We start from the raw sequence: 18,767 nt of genomic DNA, 5'->3' as shown, positions 1-18,767 counted from the left end.
AAGAGATTATCTGCCGTGGCTCATGTATGCAATCTGTCTCCGTGAGTCAAGAATCTGGTGTTTAGCTTGGAGTCCAACTCCAAATTCTTCACCATAAACACTGGGCAAGCACTCATCCAGCTTCCTGAAGGGACAAACCTCACTGATCCACACACTCCATAGCTCATTCAGAGCAGCAAACACGGAGCTGGAGGCAGCAAGGGGAAACTGATTGATTATTCTGGAGGGGCTCTGGATAAAAATGCTTAAGCGAGTCAGGTGCCTACCACCCACGGATTTTCTGTGCACTTGGCAGATGTCTGCATTGCATGTGAAATTTGGGGTTTGGCAAGTATTTTTGTAAATTTTGTATGCATGAAGTAATAAAGGAGGTGAACTAGGACTAAACAAGTTACCAAAACAAAGAATCAAGTTACATTTTACCATAAATTTATTTTTGTTACTGGAGTTGTGTACTTTTAATAAAAGGTATCGATCTAGCAAAACACTTGCACATGAGTCAAAGTCACTGCACTAGCAGGGTTACTCGTGTGGTGAGAATCAAGCACAGATGTGAATGACAGTGAGTAGGTGCTACAGCATACAGTCAATATATTTGTGATAGGTTTTCCAAGAATTCTTAAATAGTCTAAAATAGGCAAGACCACACTGTGTTTTCATGGTAAATTGGCACATTTGGACCACAAGCACTTCTGACGCTCTTTGCCTGGGGTGACAATGAACACCATGGGCTTCTGAGGAGCTGGATTCTCACTGTGTGGGATCTGCTCCTCTCAGGAAATACAGCTGTGGAAACTAGGCCCGTGTGTTTTAGCAATGAATAGAGTAGCAAATTTTCAGATCTTAGCCTTACAGTAACAGCTTCTAGGAGGAAGGTAGCAATTGAATCAATATGGTTTTGGTAATTCTAGAGAAAATTATTTTTAAGAAAATTGTAAGGCATTCTTCTGCAGTAGATCTGGTCATCACTGACCAGACCTAATCTCAGTTTAGGTCTTAATGCAGTTAGGATTTAGTATAATGGATTAACATTTGTATAAAAGGCATACACAAGTCAAGTACAAGTATTGCTAAATTAATTTCTCATACAAAGTATACGAATAATGCACTGTAAACAACTGCTTGTCATAGGTGCTTCAGTTTCCAGGCTGTAATAATTGCTTTTCATCTTTGGTTAATACAAGACTTCTTCAGGTCTCAGGAGATCCACTACAACAGCTGAACTCCCACAAACTGAGTCTTTGCTGATTCCCTGATTCCACATACTTTGAAGAACAAATGTTTTGTTCAACCAGATCAATGTGCAAACCAAAACAACCAAGTGAACTGCAGTTTTTATGCTGCTGACACACAAACAGGTGCACATGTACAGGTATGTGTACACTAATGTATCTCCATGTATGTGCACGTCCTCCCTGTCTCTGCCCCAGGGAGCACCTCAGCCTATGGACGCAGGGAGCATCTGCCACAAGGCCACCCAGCTGGGATGATGCCAGCATCTGGGGGCTATTCAAGCACACACAGACACACACAGCTATGGACTTCTAAAGTGAGCTCAAGGATTGTTTTGATCGTGACTGAAAATGGACCTGTAGAAAGAAGGAAAGTCCTGTGACTCTCCAACGAGCAGAATCAGTTGCATGGGCAGCCCTCACTTTGAACGTGTCTGGTTCCTCCCCACGCTGCTGAAACTGTGCTCCCAACATTCCTGCCCCACTCATCAGTACCATTTCATTACATGGCAGTGTAATTGGAAAATCCACTGGCTAGTCTCAAAAGCTGAACCAGTTTCTGATACAAAGAAGGTCACTTAAATCCACTATCAGTCTACAGGTTTGAAAACTAGTCCAAAATTTCCAGGAACTGAACTCTATTACAAGTTGCTCTAAATGTTAGTGAAAGGTTCAAGGGGGGGGTTAGAGAGCAGTGGAAGGGGTGTGTATAATAGTGTAAGAAAATGAAGCAATTAACTGATCTTCCTGCATCACAGAGAACATTCTCCAATACCATTCTCACCCGTATCAAAACTGGTAATAAATCATGTAAGTTAGATAGTCAATGCATCATCTAAATTCATTTGTTTGCAAGGGCAGGACCTCGCCTGACTATACTCTGTAGTGTTTTGCTTATTTATAAATGTCTCTCTGAACTCCACAGGGAGACTATTTCACAGGTTCATGGCTAGAAAGCTTTTCCTGATTACACTTGGCTTTGTTCCCCTTACTTGCAATATTTTCATTTCTAGCTATTCTCTGTAACTTCTTTTGTTATCACAACTGGTAGGATGCTTTTTTCTATTTTTTTCCATCTGTAAAGGAGAGGGTTCACCAAATGTGAGGAACAGTGAACTTGTCAGCACCATGCAAGGGTCTGGCTCTCAATAGTAACGTTCATGCCATGTCATGGGTGCAGGCGTGGCACAGTAACAGATGTTTTCTGATGGTGAACTTATCTAATTTGTGGCTTGGCAGAAAATTTCATACTTCAGTCCTTAGAGCAAAGAACTGAAATTTAGACATGCATCAAAAGTGGTTTAATTCTTTAAAGTTGCTGAGCAAGCACTGTTCTCATGGACTTCATTAGGAGAGCTAGGCCACCTAGTTGTTATACACGGATTCTGCAATCCATTTTAACCTTTAAATACTGGCATTTTTGACCAGTGTACTTTCCCTTCTCTACAGTCAACTGAAAAATGAAACACTTGGCCATGTTCCAGGCAAGAGATCCTTATGTATTCCCTTGCTGAGCAGCCACAGATACCTTACAGCATTTCTAATACCCTATGGAGTCCTGGCAGTGCCCCAAACCCCTGGTGAGACTTGGAGAAACTGTACACCTGATCTACACATCTCCCCAAAACTCATCCTGAACTCATCCTGAACTCAGCCTGACCAACCCTCTCTGATCCAGAGGAGACAACATCAGGGTTGTCCAGGGCCTTGGGCTGTTCTGGCTGCCATGCACCTGGCTTACACAGATGGGTGAGACACAAGGAGAGGGCCAGGCCTTTCACAGCATTCCAGGATCCATGGCCAGGATCCACCCTCATCCCGACACTTCTCCAGCAGTGAGTAAGGTGGTAGTAGCTCAGGTACAGTTGTATCAGCATTGTCTACAGCACCAGCAGACAATAAATATTCCACCCTTTGCCAAGTCTTACAGAGTCCTGAAGACTCAGGATGAAACTACATAAGCACTGAGTCAATAAAACTATACTTTGGACCAGCCAGTCTCTCTTTAACTTTCGCCAAAACATCTCAATAGAAAACAAGCCATAATCTATAGTAAACAGAAAAAAAATAAGACAGACTCTCTCACAAAATAATTACACGTTCACAAAATAATTACATCATTTTCTTGTTAATCACTGAATTAGTGTTTATAATTTGGTCAGATCGTCCTGCAGCCAGTCTGTGATCATGGCAGCCATCTCCTTGCTGGCATCGAGCACGAAGGCGTGGCGGAGCCCTTTCTCACAGAGCCGAATGTCCCCGTCTGGAAAATCCATTTTGATCTCATCGTAGTAGTGCTGTGGACACCAGCTGTCTCCAGTTCCATAGTAAAAAATCAGCTAGAAAGCAAAGCATATCAAATAATCAGTGTGGAAAGTTACTGAGGGAGTAACCAATATAATCATTTGGAAATAAGCAATCCATCAGGTGCTGACATATACTGTGAGGAAGAGCAGATTGGTACTTCTTGGTTGTTTCCAGGTCTGCAGGTATGATGAAGACAATTAAATGCTCTGTGACTCAGTTTCCTCAACTGCAAAACTGTGGAACACAATACAGGCTTAACTCTGAAAACAGAGATCTGCTGATGAAAGCCTGGCTGACTTAAGAAATTTCTTACTATGGCTCAAATAATCAAGTTGTCCATGGAGCCTACCCCTAAGCAGTCCAGCTGTTTTCCATAACCGTTACAAGTTTTTTGTGTTAGCTTTCCAGCTATTTAAAAAAAGCAGTGACCAGGGACATCTTCACCTGTATCAGGTTGCTCAAAGCCCCATCCAACCTGACCTTAAATGTTTTCAGGGATGGGACATCCACCACCTCGCTGGGCAACCTGTGCCAGCGTCTCATCACCCTCATTGTAAAAACACTTCCTCCTTATAGTCTGAATTGATCCTCTTTCAGTTTAAAACCATTGCCCCTTGTCCTATTGCAACAGGCCTTGTTAAAAATTTTGTCCCATTTTTCTTACAGGCCCCCTTTAGGTACTGGAAGGTGCTGTAAAGTCTCCCTGGAGCCTTTCCTTCTCCAGGCTGAACAGCCCCAACTCTCTACCTTATCCTTGTGAAGTTCTGCCTGTGTGGAGCGCAGGCACCTCCCAGAGATCAATGAACTTTCTTCTAGGTTGTAACATGGAACTAAAATTCTGCAGAAGTCCATTTTGATTTGATCTTGCCCAATATAACCTTGGCTGATGACATACATGAAGCAGGTGCTACCTGCCGTAGAGCCCACCTAAACACAAAAGTCCTAAATTCTAGGCAAATATCATATTCAGGGAAGTGTCTTTTCTCTCTGTTAGAAACAGTGAAGGTCACGTTTCCCCAAGTCATCATTTCTCCCCATTTGCATCTTGACTTTGCATGCTATAGCTATGCTTTTCAATTTCTGTTAAGTATATGAGGGGAAAGGACTTGTCTGGGAGAAACCTATGGATTTCAGACTGAACAAGAACAAGATTAATGATGAGCACTCTTCATACTAAAATGTTTGAATGCAGGTACCAGAATGATGCTGATTGCTCAACACATCACACACACAGCTTGGCCCAATTCCATTATTCGCATTTGTTTCATATTTCATTTCTGTACTTCAGTGAATAACTGAGCAATGCTAACATAAATTAGGGGACAAGAAGTTTTCCTTTCATCAAAAATATCTTCAATTCCATCATTTTTGTAGCCATGTGGAATATAAATAAATGGACCCACTGGGGTAGAGGTGGGCTAAGAGCCCAGACTGCATTTCACAAACTATTACAAGGTTTTGTCTAACTCACTTTTCTCTTGCTGAAATTTGCCACATCTTGTACATTATTGACTATTGGCTGTACCCAAAATACAGTATCTCAGTTGCACAGACACCAACCCCAGCTATACTTCTATTTATGTGCAAAACATAGAATATAAACCATCCCATGTTAACAGACATTATTGGTTTCCTTTGTCACTCACTACTTGCTGAAAACAAGGTGTGTTGTTTGCTCCAGCAGAAAATTTCTTTTGATCTTGCCTTCAATTCATCAATCACAAGATGTCATACTAGCAAAAGTTCTTCAGAAAAGCCAATGTAAAATGTCCAGATGCATTCAGGCCTTTTGGAAGCGAAACATCTAACCAAATTATGTTTAACCCTGGGCTCCATTACCAACAGATACAGAAATAAAGATTATGAAACTGAGGGGGGGAAAAAAGCAATGGAGCGACTCCAGTTTAATGGAGTAGTCCTTGAAATGGTTGGATTTTTTGAAAGGCAAGTCTTAGAGTCTCATCACATGATCATTTAGAAAAAGATGAAAAGCCATTTACACTTACAAAGGTGGATAAAATACTTGGCTTAGTCTGCATGGACTGTGAAATGGGCTGTTCTCCAGGTACGGTTGTAAACTTGAGAACTCACAGATTTGAAAATGCCTAAACAGACGATTTATGTGCATTCTTAGCTGGCCCCTGGTATATTTGCATTACAGTTTAATCTTTCACTGCATGATCCAAAGGATCCTTGACTCTCTCAATCCACTGACAGGATGACATTCAGCTGATGAGCTGCTATTTGATAGTATTTCTCGTTTTAAATTCTGTGTGCGGTCTGAGGATTTATTTACTACATACTTCACAGTTTACACACAGGATTTATTTTCTTTATGCTCTGCATTCCTCTGGCATGCACCACTACAGGATTTGCATGCTCACGTTTATTAATTTAGTTTTGCAACACCTTAGTGGCCAGTTTTATCTCCATTTTGCAGGTGGGAAGCACAGAAATTAATGTCAAACTACATTTATTAATTTGAAAGCACACAGTGTAGAGTGAAATATCTCAAGCTGGTTTTCCAGCATGTGCAGCATTACACAGTATTGTCTATACTCAAAGCACTCCTGGACCACACTTGCAGGTGTTCTGAAACACTGTTTATCTATCTGTATTATACATTTCAAGGTCTTAAATGAGATATTCAGAAACGTGAGAACTGTGACCACATATGAAAAATATTGATGACTTCACCAAGACACCATTCTCTTTAAAGTTTAGGTGCCTTTACCATGAACTTATTTACTCATATTTCAATAGGCATTTTACCCCTTCTGCCACAGGTGAGGTAGGAGTTCTGCATCCTGCTGTCTCCTTCGTTACACAGGTCTTTTGGTTAGTGAAAGAAGAAAAAGGAAAAGGGATGTTTTAATGAAAGATCAGTGCTGAATGCTTACACAAAAAGTGTCTGAATTGAGGTCATTCCTCCCCAACTGTGAAATGTTTGGTAATGCAACATCAACTGGTTTTAGCAGAACTTGTGTGTACAGTCTGCTGGGCTTTGAGGAGGTCAACCAAACCCCAGGTATTTCACATGTAGCACCTACGTGTACTGCCAACAGTGTCAACACCTCTAGATTTGCAGCTTCAGGCCTCTGTTCCTTAAGGTCATGGCATAATTGAAAGAAGCAGCACTGTCAGCTTCTGGCCAGAGGAACATGGGACACCTTTCTGCTGGTGTCACATTGGAGGCATCCAGCACAGAAATTAATGATTTATTTTGAATCTATGGTGTGTTTTTGTCCATATTTGACATACTTTGGTTCACATACTTTGGTTACCATACTTTGGACCACATGGAGCTCTTCCAACTGAAACTAAAGCAAAGATGCCCTTCAGGATCACACTTAACAAGCTCCAGTCACCAATGGACATTCAGTCCATGGGACCAGACAACTGTTGGCTAAAGTAATAACCCTCTCAGGTGCCTCCACTGGGAACACCAGGTCCTCACCACTTACTATCCATGTCTACAAATTCTCTTCTATTGTGCTGCTTCTGTTCTTAAGGTAAACATAGTCACTGGCACCTGCTGAGAACAGGAGCAGTAAGAGTTTTGAAATTCAGGTTCCATTCCAAGCAGAAAAGGGCAGGACATTTACGAACTACTTGTCCAGTTACTTGTCCACTCTTTACAGGTATGACTTCTTTTGTCTTGTCCCTTTCTGGTCTCAAGACTGCTCTACACCCCCTTTGGTTCTTTATTTCAGCTCTTTTCTCTCTACCTCATCAATTCCAATTTCTACTACTTCTAGTCCCACATTCTTGCTCTGCAAAGCCCAAATTTTAGTCTCCTGGGTCCTCTATCTCATTCTGTGTCACAATTCCAACCCTAGTTGTTTTTTCTAGAGCCTCTACTCCCAGTGCTGCTCCTCAAGCACCTCTCAGACTATCAGTTGTTCCTAGCATCAGGGTTGAGTTCAGTTCAGCATAAAAACATCTAAGTACAGGTCACTGTATCATGGTGTTTACATGTGTACCAGGCATCCCAATTTCCATCACACATTCAGGAAAGATGGCCTTGCTTGGTTAGCTCCAATCCACCACCTCATATAGCACCAGAAGCCTTCCTCTGGCCAAACAAACAGAGCCTTTGGTTCTTCCTGACTCCTCCTACTCTCTGTTTACTGCTCCCTCACTAGCTCAGCATGTGTCTCCTCTACACTGGAATCAGAAGCTTCCTTCTCCAAGCTAGGAATTGTTACCATGAGAAAACAATGCATTTTCCCCTGAGCTTTATCTGTAGACATTGTAGAACCCTTTGGATTGAAATAAACCCATTCAAGGTAGGACAGGCACTTGTGTCATATATGCAACTAAGGTTTGGGTCTGTTATAACCAACTAAGAACAGTTTTTAAACAGGAGACTTGGGGAGCTTGATTTGATGCTGCAGTTATTTTGTCTGCTTATTTCCTGTGCATGTGCTGGTGTGTGTGCATTCTGTCCAGGTGCCCATGCTTGCACATCCAAAACTTTAACAGAAGTGTTTCTTAACTGCAGAATTGTTTTCAAAATGCTTCCTTATTACTGGATTATGAGAAAGAGCAAGACTGCAATGAAGGTGTAAATTTTTAGTGATCCAGATGCTGGTACAGGGCCTAGGAAAACAGACAGCTACTTGACTGTCATTTGTGAAATTGAGGATCTCCTTTTGAATGACAAAATGTCTCTGCTCTTTGCCTGTGTCACACACAGACACAAAATAAATGACTTTAAAATGTCACCCTCTTTCCTAATGTATTTAAACAAAATAATTTTAGATATATTTAAGGCAAAGTTTCCAGAATCCATCTCCTCATCTTCATTTTAACATCAGGAGCTTTGCTGTTGCAGCAGGCAGGCAGGAATAATTAACAAATTATAACCATGTGTAGCCAGAGGCACATGGGATCTCCATTAATGCAGGGAACACTGGCATGCACTGAATGGCTTGCATGGATCTGTAAAGTGCATATTTTCCTGTGGATGGTGGATGGCTGCAAAGACATCCTGAGTCAGCACAACCACTGCACCAGCAATGGAAAGCTGCTGCCAATCTAAGCATTCAGAAATGATGAGTCAGGCCCCCCAAATAATTAGACTAGCTAAAAATAAACAGATTTGCAAAACAATAAATAGGAAGTTCTTTCTAATTTTCCTCTGGGCTTAAACTTTCCAATATTTGCATTTTTTTAAACTTTTCTGCCATGAGGGTGAGAGGATTATCTTTTAGTCTTTTGCAATATTGAATGGTGAGACTTCCAGGTATTCCTGACTCAGAAGGGAAATGGCAGCTACCACTGGACACGACAAGGACTTTATGACTCCTGATGCAATATCCTGCTTGCTATGAGTGACTAAAACATGTCCTCTTTCAGGATCTGATGTTGAGGGCAGAGTGAAGGGGACATGGGCTGTCTTTGCCAGCCATTTCAATGCTGCATTTGAAATACTTATGCAATTTCTAAATTTCAAATAGCTTTAAAATAACAGCAGTATTCTTAGAAGATGATTTACCATTAAATGGCTCAGAAGTATTTTCAGCCTTAGCTTCTGTAAAATAAAACACAAGTGCAAATAGGGCTCTGTCAGCCTCATACCCTGTAATATGGTATGTGTACTCTGACACTGCACAATGATGGCAGCTGCTAAGTAAACATCAGAAGAATCTGAGATTTGTATCAACAGGATGTTTACATTTTAAAGAGTTTCTAAGAAAATAATAAAGATTTCCTGCAGTTGACTCCATTGGCACTTGTTACAGCATGTATGACAGTTTACGGAAGTAAAAATTACAGAGAGATTTCTTTTCTGCCTCTTCTGTAACTGACATTAGCCAGCACTGAAAAGCAAATCAAAAAAGTTAAAATATATTAATTGAATTTTTTCTATCTCTCTGGAATTTGGTACATGTTATAAAAACTTTAGGATCTTACTCCACGGGCAGGCACCACTCCAGTGATGGCCAAGAGTGAAGGACTGATCTCTGTGGATATAAAGGAGCAGCACACGTGCAATAAACAGTGTCCTTGCTGAAATCCTTGTCTCTGATACACTCACATTTTATCAGTATTACTCCCACATGAATTCACTGGCTGCCACAGCAGCTTCTCTCTGGTTGACACCTCTCGGCAGTAACCAGTGAGTAGTTTCATTTGTTCTTGGATGAAAACTCGTTTAAAAGGCATTATCCCAGAACTAAATTTGAAATTATTGGAATGGAATATGGAATTATGAAAGTGTCTCACCTTACCCTGCCAAAAGAATAGGATAAATGACATGGGAACAGACTGATTTGGGACATACTTCTTTTTTATTTGCTTCAGTTGTACTTTAGCTTCTGGGAATTCAAAGAGCTGGCATTGCCCTAGGAAGCCCTAAATGCTATGGGATATGGTTCTCCGAGATACCATCTCTCTCCCTCATGATCCTGCCATGGTTGAGATCAGCCAGTTTGATGGTAAGGTCCTGGGAACTTGTTCTCAGCTTGTTTTACCAGAACTGGGTTTTCTCAACTGTGCAAGGGCAGTGTGAAACCAAAGGTTTCCAGTTGGAGTGTTTTGAGAAGAGGCAGTTGACAATCTGGGGTACACGATGCTCTTTTGAAATACTGATCTGTAGGACTTGTAGCTATGCTGTAATGGGTAGTTCAAGAGCTTGTGGAGAGTTTATTTAACACAAAGATGGTGGCCACTTCTGTTAAACCAGTATAAATAAAAACCAAAACCAGCTTCCCTGGCTGTAAAGGAGGTGGAGAAACATTTTACTATCAAAGAAACTAGGATGCAAACCCTTAGACAGGGCCTGATGTAGTGGCTAACTTGGCATATGATTCCAGGTATGTTACTGCTCTCCCCAGTGTCCAGTAAGTGATCTACACAGTTTTCATGCCTTTATTGGTGCTGAACCTTGGTAAATCGACAAAGGGAAAAGGGCTTCTCTTTAACTCTGCTGCAGTGTGTTAGCAGTGCCACCGACTGCTCCGCACAAAGACCCATGAGATCAAGAGAGGCCACTTTCATTTCCACTTTCTCACAGATAATGATGGGTCAAACTCAATGCAAAGTAAAACTGTGCTTTTAAAAAGGATGCACAGGATTTATCAACAAATCAGAGTGATTAACTTTTTTAGATTATCTATGTTACTTTTAAAGACTTAAAAGCATTTCAAGGGTATATATTTAGATGTGTCAGGAACATGAGTATTTCAGAAGTCAAGTCTGTATAAATACCAAAATAAAAACAAACAGACCTGAAACCACTATTTAAGCAATACAACTGCTGGGACAGATTCTTCCAACCATATTTACTGCAAATAGTTTTTCCCTCTGAGTATCAGCCTGACACTATCTACATTCAGTGGGATGTTATCTAAGGTAAATCAATCAAATTGCTCTTGCAACAGCAGGATCAGCATCTGGCTGTAAATGGCAATGTTCCCCAGTGGTGTGCACAGTAGGAGGTAAGAAATAAAGGGGTAGTAAGGGGTCAGTGGTAACTTTTAAATATTCTTCAGAAGGCTGGGGAAATATCGCTGTCTTTGCTCATTGTGTGCAGCACACACCTTATACCCACCCCAAACATTTTGGAAATTCTTGTCATCAAGAATACCACACTAGAATACCACACAGCACAAATGATGGTAACAGGCACTCAGTTACAGAGTAAGGATATTGTGCTAACTGACTTTTTTAAATGCTCACTGGGATCCTTTTCCACCGAGGAGAGAAGCTGCTGATCCCTGATTAGGCATTCTGGGCGCTTCAAAGAGAAGGTTGTTCTTGTGGTTAAATGACACAGGCACCAAAATCCCCAAGCACATGTGCAACTTCCCTGGCTTCAACTCTGCACCTCCAGGGAACGTAGGCCAAAAAGGATGTGAGACCAGCCAAAAAAAGAGGTGTTCTTGGCTCAAGAGAACACTTTGCACCTATTCAGAAAGAGTGCTTGGAAGGTTTTTCACAAATGTAGGCAAGCACCTAACTCAGGCTGTGGGCAAGCAAAATATTTGTAGAATTCTTTTAAGCACGTATCTTCAGATCATGCTCCTCTCACTGGGAATAATTACAAACCCCCATGGATGTCTACAGAGACTCAAACAAAAACACTGGGCAACATGAAAACAGCTGCTTCAGGGGTCAAAATAGTTCTTGGTTGCTTAGTTTTAAAAAATTTCTGTAGCAAGGACAATTTTGCAAAAGAAAAACCTAGCACTTCTCTGTGGAAAGGAAATACTTCATTCTTCAGCTTGTATTCTAAATCTCTGCATGCCAGTATTTAATTGTTACTCTTGGAGAACACATTATGGTATCACTGGTGTGATACAAACTCGCACTGCTTTAAATTCTAAATGCAAGAAGTAGTAAACATTCACTTCATTAATTTAATTTTTTCAAAACTGAATTTCTTCCCCACCTACACATCTACAAAATGAGTGGTTATAAGCCACCTACAACACAGACTTCCATGGTTTAAGTGAAAATAGGTTAATACATCCATAAACTTCCAGTTTATATCTTTCTTCTCAGACAACAGGTTAGTTTTTTCATCTTTGTATCTTTTCTTCAGATGTTTCCTGTCTTTTGCCTTATGTGATCAATGCAACTGCTACACCAGACCACTGGCAAAAAACTCAAGGAGCATATCAGCGTTTTTTGGTTTAACATGCTAACCAAAAGAATCCTGATTTGCAGTTGGAGGAGATGGTTTATGATCTTAAAAAATTACGAACCACTACAGAAAATTCACTGATTCAAGAATTCCTGAAGCCTGTGGAAGCTCTTCAATGGATTTAAAAGGGCTTTGGAGCAGATCCTACATTTCAAAATAGGACTACTGTGTATTACACACGGAGTAATGAACCAGATGTATTTCTCAATAAATATAAAATCTGAGGGGTGATTATTTAAAAAGAGAATTTCCTCTGTAAGCCCCCTAGTTCTACCCTTTCGTGCAATTATCCCCTTGATTTATATAAGGTTATATTTATTTTAACAGGTTTATAAGCTTACTTGACAGAAAAAGAGTCAATAAGGCTAAATCTTAAAAGAGAACAGTGAATGGGTCATGACACAAACTTAAGAAGTTAAGTGCTATAGAGAATCTCTCTAAGGAAATAACACTGTCCATTCCAGGCATGCTTGTGAATGCCCAACACATCCATTTTCCTGTGCCTTTTAAATTTCTTCTTATTCTATTTGTAAAAGCTCCATGATGCTCAGTGCTGATCCATCTTTTAAGAACATGGAATTACACCCACTTCCTTTTGTGCAGGAATTACAATAAACTTCCTCTAGTTCAGTAGTTCATCTCTGCCTCCAGCTTCTGTTAGGAAAGGGAGTTGGTGTTATGAGAGTGAAAGAACGTAGGTAGCTCAGCTGCCTTAGACATGATCAGCTAATAATTAACCTCCAGAGCTGAGGAAATCTTTTATCAGTATCCCTTACCTTATTTGTTTGGTGTTTCTGGTTTATCACAACCTCCCATGTCATTGCCGTAAGAAGCTCAAATTCCTGTACATTCATGTACTGCTTGATCTGGATAAATAGTTTTACACAATATTTCAAAAGCTCTATCATATATTACTTATATTAGTTTGTTAGAAGACAGGTCTCCATCCTCCTCATAAAGTTCCACTGCTATTTCATGTGCACAACTTCTGACTTTAAAAGAGTTTAAGTGAAAAACCTCACTTAATTATCCAAACAATATTCCAGATCCCATTCTTTCAACATAAATCCAAGCAACTAACTTTGTTAGACTAAGAATCTGAAGTCTGGTGATAAAATTTCTCCTGGTCCCTAGCTAGTATTAATTATAGTTAAACCTGGACATGGAAAGATTGGAATAATTTTGTGTCTCTTCGTTCAGATCACAGAATGCAAATAACATCCAGAAATAACTTTTCTATTCCACAGCAGCTGGCAAAGTCAGGTGTTAAGATTGGCTTTTACCATATGATCACAGCGACTACTAAACAGTATAAATTTTTTGAAGCAACAGCTTGCCAGCTCTATAGCAACTTGGACTATAGTTCCTGTTTTTATAAACTTCCAACCTTTATAAGTTAAGCCCATTTTTATTGTCAATACTCTTCAAATTTAACATGATGCCAAACTGAAAATTTTTCCCTTAATTCTTACATTCCCAGAAATTACTAGAAGATGAAAAAAGAGGAGCATTTAGCTTCATTTTTAGACCAGTTTTTTCTTCAGTTTGCCAATTCTTGTAGGCTTGCTTTAACTTTTTGTTTTCTTGAGTATGTTTGCCACACATGCATGAGGACATAGAAGAACCAATAAAACAAAGCTAGCACAGGTTTAAAACAGCTCCTGCCTGCCAAGGCTATGCTTAGATTGACAGAGTCAACAAAAGCACAGATGGAGCAGACTAGTACACCTGCAAACTCTTACTGTTGGCTATGGGCCTTCATTCAGTACAAGAAATCAGATTTTTTGTAATGTGAAGCATCTGACAGACCACCTGAAGTCACCGGAGCTGCAGCTGATTGTCACCACCACTGACCCATCCAACAAAGCCCTTATGCTTAACTTCAGGCAGGTGTGCTTGTAATTAACATTTCCACAAGCACTTGGACTCCTGCTCCTGCACTCTTCAGTTTGTACCCTGACCACCACAGGGACCTGCAGTCCCACCCTTCAGGGCACTGACAGCCCTCCCCAGCCTTACCTAGCCCCCAGCCCATGCTCCCTGCACAGGGCTCCAGGGTCTCCAGCTCCCTCTTTCGCCTTTGGTCTCAGCCTCCCAAGCTACACTGTAGAGTGACTCCAGCCCTGTGTCCCAGACTGACATCAGACCTACACTGTACACAGCTTGTCACCTGGATGGCTCCCACCTTGCAGCTTCCCTTCCACCATGTCTCTGGCAATCCCTCCTGGGTAGACTTTGGACCCACATTGTAGCCTTGTCGCCACTCCTGCCTCTGTCCCCTTTTGCTCCTGACTGGATTCTCTGGAGGGATGCTGGACCTGGTTCATTGTTTTGCCTTGTCTGGGACAGTCAACAGACCCTGTTCTGTGCTCTGCTCAGGTGCTGTGGGACTGCATCCTGCTTGGAGAGGGCACTGCCTGCGTGGGGTCAGCCTTGGCTCATGTCCAGAGAACAGGAAGGCCCTCCAGCTCCCTGACACTCGGAGGGGTGATTCAGTCAATAAAATCAACCATTTTCCTTGAATTCACTGGGTTTTGGATCGACCCATGGAAAGTTTCATTTAAGACAATGGGAGTATTTGCAGTCTGCAAGATGAGCCCTTCACTCTCACTGAGATTCCCCACAAAGTGCAGGAGACCTTCGAGTGCTGTGCAACAAAAATGAGAAAGCCCAGGCATGCCAGCCGCAGGGATCCCTGTTCATGTGTGCTACTTCAACTCCTTTAAAATATGAACATACCTTTCAAAGTGCAGAGAAGGCAAATGGGCTAAATAAAAAATAAATCTATTTTCAGACACAAAAAGAAAGACTGTTTTATGAAATGAACTTTGTACCATTTCTATTTAAAAGGCACAGAGTAATTTTGCAGAGATCTAGGACCTCTGTCCTAGAAAACCCCATTCTCTGAGGAAAGTCTCTTCCAGTGCAAAGTGCTGGAATCATTCTTCCAGCAAAAAGACAGGGATGATACAAAAAAATTAAGGGAAGGAAGGGGACACAGTAGAATAATATGTTATACTGATTATCTACTCACACAGAGGCTATCTCAATGGAAGTTTATTAAATGTGACAGTTTTCTGGCTCATAAGCCATCTGGAATTGTCTGACCATGGTCACACTACTAAATCATCTCAGCCTCCAAAACATGGTGACCACAGGGTGACCACATCAGAACTCCAATTAGAACAGTTCCTGGCCTGTGCCAACCCCTGAACCGTGACTGGGAAAATGCAATTAGTCCAGGTAAGAACTTCACAGAATCTCTTTCAACAATAAATCCAAGAAAGCTCAGTGTGAGAAAGGTCCCTGAAATGAATTAATTCACCTGTAGAGCAGCAGCTCCAGCCTCAGGAATTTATCTTACACTACTGTCCAATGTCTAAAACACTGGAGCCATAATGTTGCTGACTCCTCTCCATCACATTTTGAAGCCATGGAAAGAGCCTGCAGAATCCCATGATAATAACTGACACACCCCAGAACAGAGGATACACGTTCTTCTTGACCTGTCCAACAGCAAAGTCAGAGGATTTGGCCCATCAGCCCCTCATTTCCAGCCTGGCCACCTGTCTGTGTGATCAGAACCCAGGTAACTACAGGCCCCACTGGGAACCACACCTCATGCTCAGCCAGAACACAGATTGCTCCTCCAGCAAGGAAAACAAACCAGACGGGTTGGTACATCTGATAGCAGTGAATGCTACATCTACAAAGGTGTGGATCAACACATTTTAAGGATCAGTGACCCCTTTAGTGGCTTCTCCAAAGTTAATGGAATGACACTCAAAAAAAAAGTACAATTGAGCCTGCTGAAATTCTGGTTTTGTGCAAATATAATGGGTATAAACATCTCCTCATGCATGTGGGCTTCCTTTGAAAACTGAGGATTAAATAGTTACCTTCTTTAAATTTTGCTTTATGGTTGTACTGTCTCTCTCCACCACCTTCATCATTTCTTGGCTTGCCATGTACAAGATGTTGGCTGCAGAAAGAGAAATAGGCAATAATGTAAATACACAGCAAAACTTTTAGAAAAAATAATACAGACACAACTCTGCAAAAAAGCAGGGCAACTAGAGCAGTCATCATCTCAACAATCCCAGGGAAAAGAGTGCCAGTGACAGAAAGAGCAGTTTTATCTCACCTAACCAAATGATTAAATGGCATACAGACTGAATTAAGTCACCTCCTATTAATCAAATCCATAATGAATGGAAAGGATCTTTGGATCATAACTCTATCCATTTATCCTACAGACTTCTAGATCAACCCATGGTGATGACTGTCTCTCCCCTGACCAGAGAAAGAACTCCAATGACCGGCTTTCACTACAGACTTTTAGAAAGGTAAAGGTTAAGTATGATGTATCACCCACAAAGGGTTTTCAAGACTGGGCTTTAAATACAAAACATACATTACAAGGTGTTATTAATTAGTAGATGATTAAATTATTGACATCTCAATATGCAAGTCATTAAAATATTCAACACAACAAATAGTAAAAACAATGGCAAGTACAAATACGTGGCTGTCTTGCATAAAACAGATGGTACTTGCCCAGTCAGGACTGGACTGGACACCAAATGTCTAAGCCTTACCTTTCTGGAATGTAAAGTATTAAAAATGGCTCAGTGCAATTTATTTTGAGTTGATCTGCAAGATACTGTCTCGGAGACATAAATGATTGAGTCTAATGTTTGGACACCTAATGAATTTTATGAAGTCTTGAGTTCATAATATACATATCCCATGTATGTTAGACAGCAATGGAAATGACACACTTCTGAAAAGCGGGCTGGTCTGTCTGGGTACCTAAATATTCACCAATTTAAACACTCGGACACAGAAGGATTACACTGTGTCTACGTAGCCTGACTTTTGTTACAACAGAACCTACAGAAGCTCAATGTATAGTCCAAAACCTGGCTTTGAACTAGCACTGTAGATTATGAGTTCCACTGCTCCAACAAACGTCATGTATTCAACTGCAGAATCAGGAGTTGTTCCATGCATTATGTTTCCAGAATATGAGAGGACCTTCAAAGGGTGTTTTAATAAGGACTATCCATTTCTGTCATCAGTGCTGTACTGAAGAAATGTGAAACTAGCCAAAGAATTAGCACTTCTTTTATCTCTCTTTTGGACCAGTCAGCTTACTGGGCTAGTAAGATGGCCAAGCCTCTCCTGACCTCTGATCACAGAGATATTCATAACCTATAAGTGGTAATAAAGGACAATATTTTACTTTCTCACCAGTTTACAAAACCAATGTGGCTAAATTATCTAAAAGCATTTCAATTTCTAGGTCTTAGAATGACTGAAAGTATTTTAAGATACTAAATCCTCTCCTGAAAAACAGGAGAAAAAGGAAAGATTCTGACAATTTTTATAATCTGGACCAATGAAGCTTAGTGCACAAGTAGTTAATGACAGTGTTGGATCTGATACTGCTTTGAGACAGGAGTAAACCATTCTCACACTGTGATATGGGGGAGGAAATGGCAATCACATAGGTCTTTGGTGGTGACCAAAACATGGAATTGGCTGAATTCCAGCAGTGCTCTAAGGAAACAGAATGCCACCAGAGAGATGAGTGATGGCACTGGAGATCAAATGTTAAAAGACAATGCCAATGCTCTCAAATGAAAAAAAATGAATCCTAGAAAGTAGTATCTACTTCTGAGCCAGCCAAAATGTTGCAATTCTGTTGTATGCCTGCAGAGCTCTGCCTTCTTCACCTAGACAAAATGAAAAGGTTGTCATAGACAATCCAGCAAATTTGCTGGTCCCATCCTACTCTGCTGAGCAAAGGGGTCTCTGTGCAGTTTCATGTCTAGTAACCCAGTCATTTAATCCTGTGGTGCTGCTGGCAAAAGTCTGTATATCTACAGCATTGTTGAGTTCATATTCTGACATTGGTCATTGTCTTCTCAATTCAGCTCCAGATGAATTACACATCTTGTTTTTAGAAGAACACGCATCTTTGAATGCATCTTCAAAAATCATCTAGGAAAAACTTAAATAAGAGATAGGAAAGACAACTGGAACAACTCCAGAGGAGAGTCACTAAACTGATCACAGGGCTGGAGCACCTCTCCTGTGAAGACAGAATGAGAGAGTTGAGGCTGTTTAGCCTGGATGAGAGAAGGATTTGGGGAGACTTTATAGCACTTTCCAGTATCCAAAGGGGCAGCAAGAGAGATGGAGAGGGAATTCTCACAAGGGCATGGAGTGACAGGACAAGGAGGAATGGCCTTAAGGTCAAAGAGGGCAGGTTTAGATTGGATATTAGGAAGAACTTCTTTACTGTGTGGGTGGTGAGGCTCTGGCATGGGTTGCCCAGAGAAGCTGTGGATGCCCCATCCCTGAAAGTGTTCAAGGCCAGGTTGGATGGGGCTTTGTGCAACCTGGTTTAGTGAAAGGTGACCCTGACCATGGCAGGGGAGTTAGAACTGGATGATCTTTAAGGTCCTTTCCAACCCAAACCATTCTATGAGTCTATAATGAGGAATTCCTTAAGGTAGGTAATTCATTTCATATTGAGTCCTGTTTCTAATGTGGTAACTATAACTTTA

At 41.0% G+C, this 18,767-nt stretch overlaps 1 protein-coding gene across 1 annotated transcript in view; it reads right to left on the bottom strand.

The window, feature by feature from the left end:
* Window positions 1-412: 412 nt before the first annotated feature.
* LDAH (lipid droplet associated hydrolase) overlaps window positions 413-18,767 on the bottom strand; it is a 112,554-nt gene continuing 94,199 nt past the window's right edge. Inside the window, exons 6-7 of the mRNA XM_048297718.1 lie at window positions 16,092-16,174; window positions 413-3,571 (exon numbers count right to left, since the gene is read on the bottom strand). Coding sequence (XP_048153675.1) covers window positions 3,380-3,571; window positions 16,092-16,174 — 275 coding nt within the window. The 3' untranslated portion in view covers window positions 413-3,379. The remainder of the gene's footprint in view (window positions 3,572-16,091; window positions 16,175-18,767) is intronic.

This window comes from Corvus hawaiiensis, chromosome 3 (assembly GCF_020740725.1).
Source record: "Corvus hawaiiensis isolate bCorHaw1 chromosome 3, bCorHaw1.pri.cur, whole genome shotgun sequence".
Classification (NCBI taxonomy): Eukaryota; Metazoa; Chordata; class Aves; order Passeriformes; family Corvidae; genus Corvus; species Corvus hawaiiensis.
Note: the sequence above shows the minus strand (reverse complement) of the source record. Positions and strands in the feature narration are given on the sequence as shown.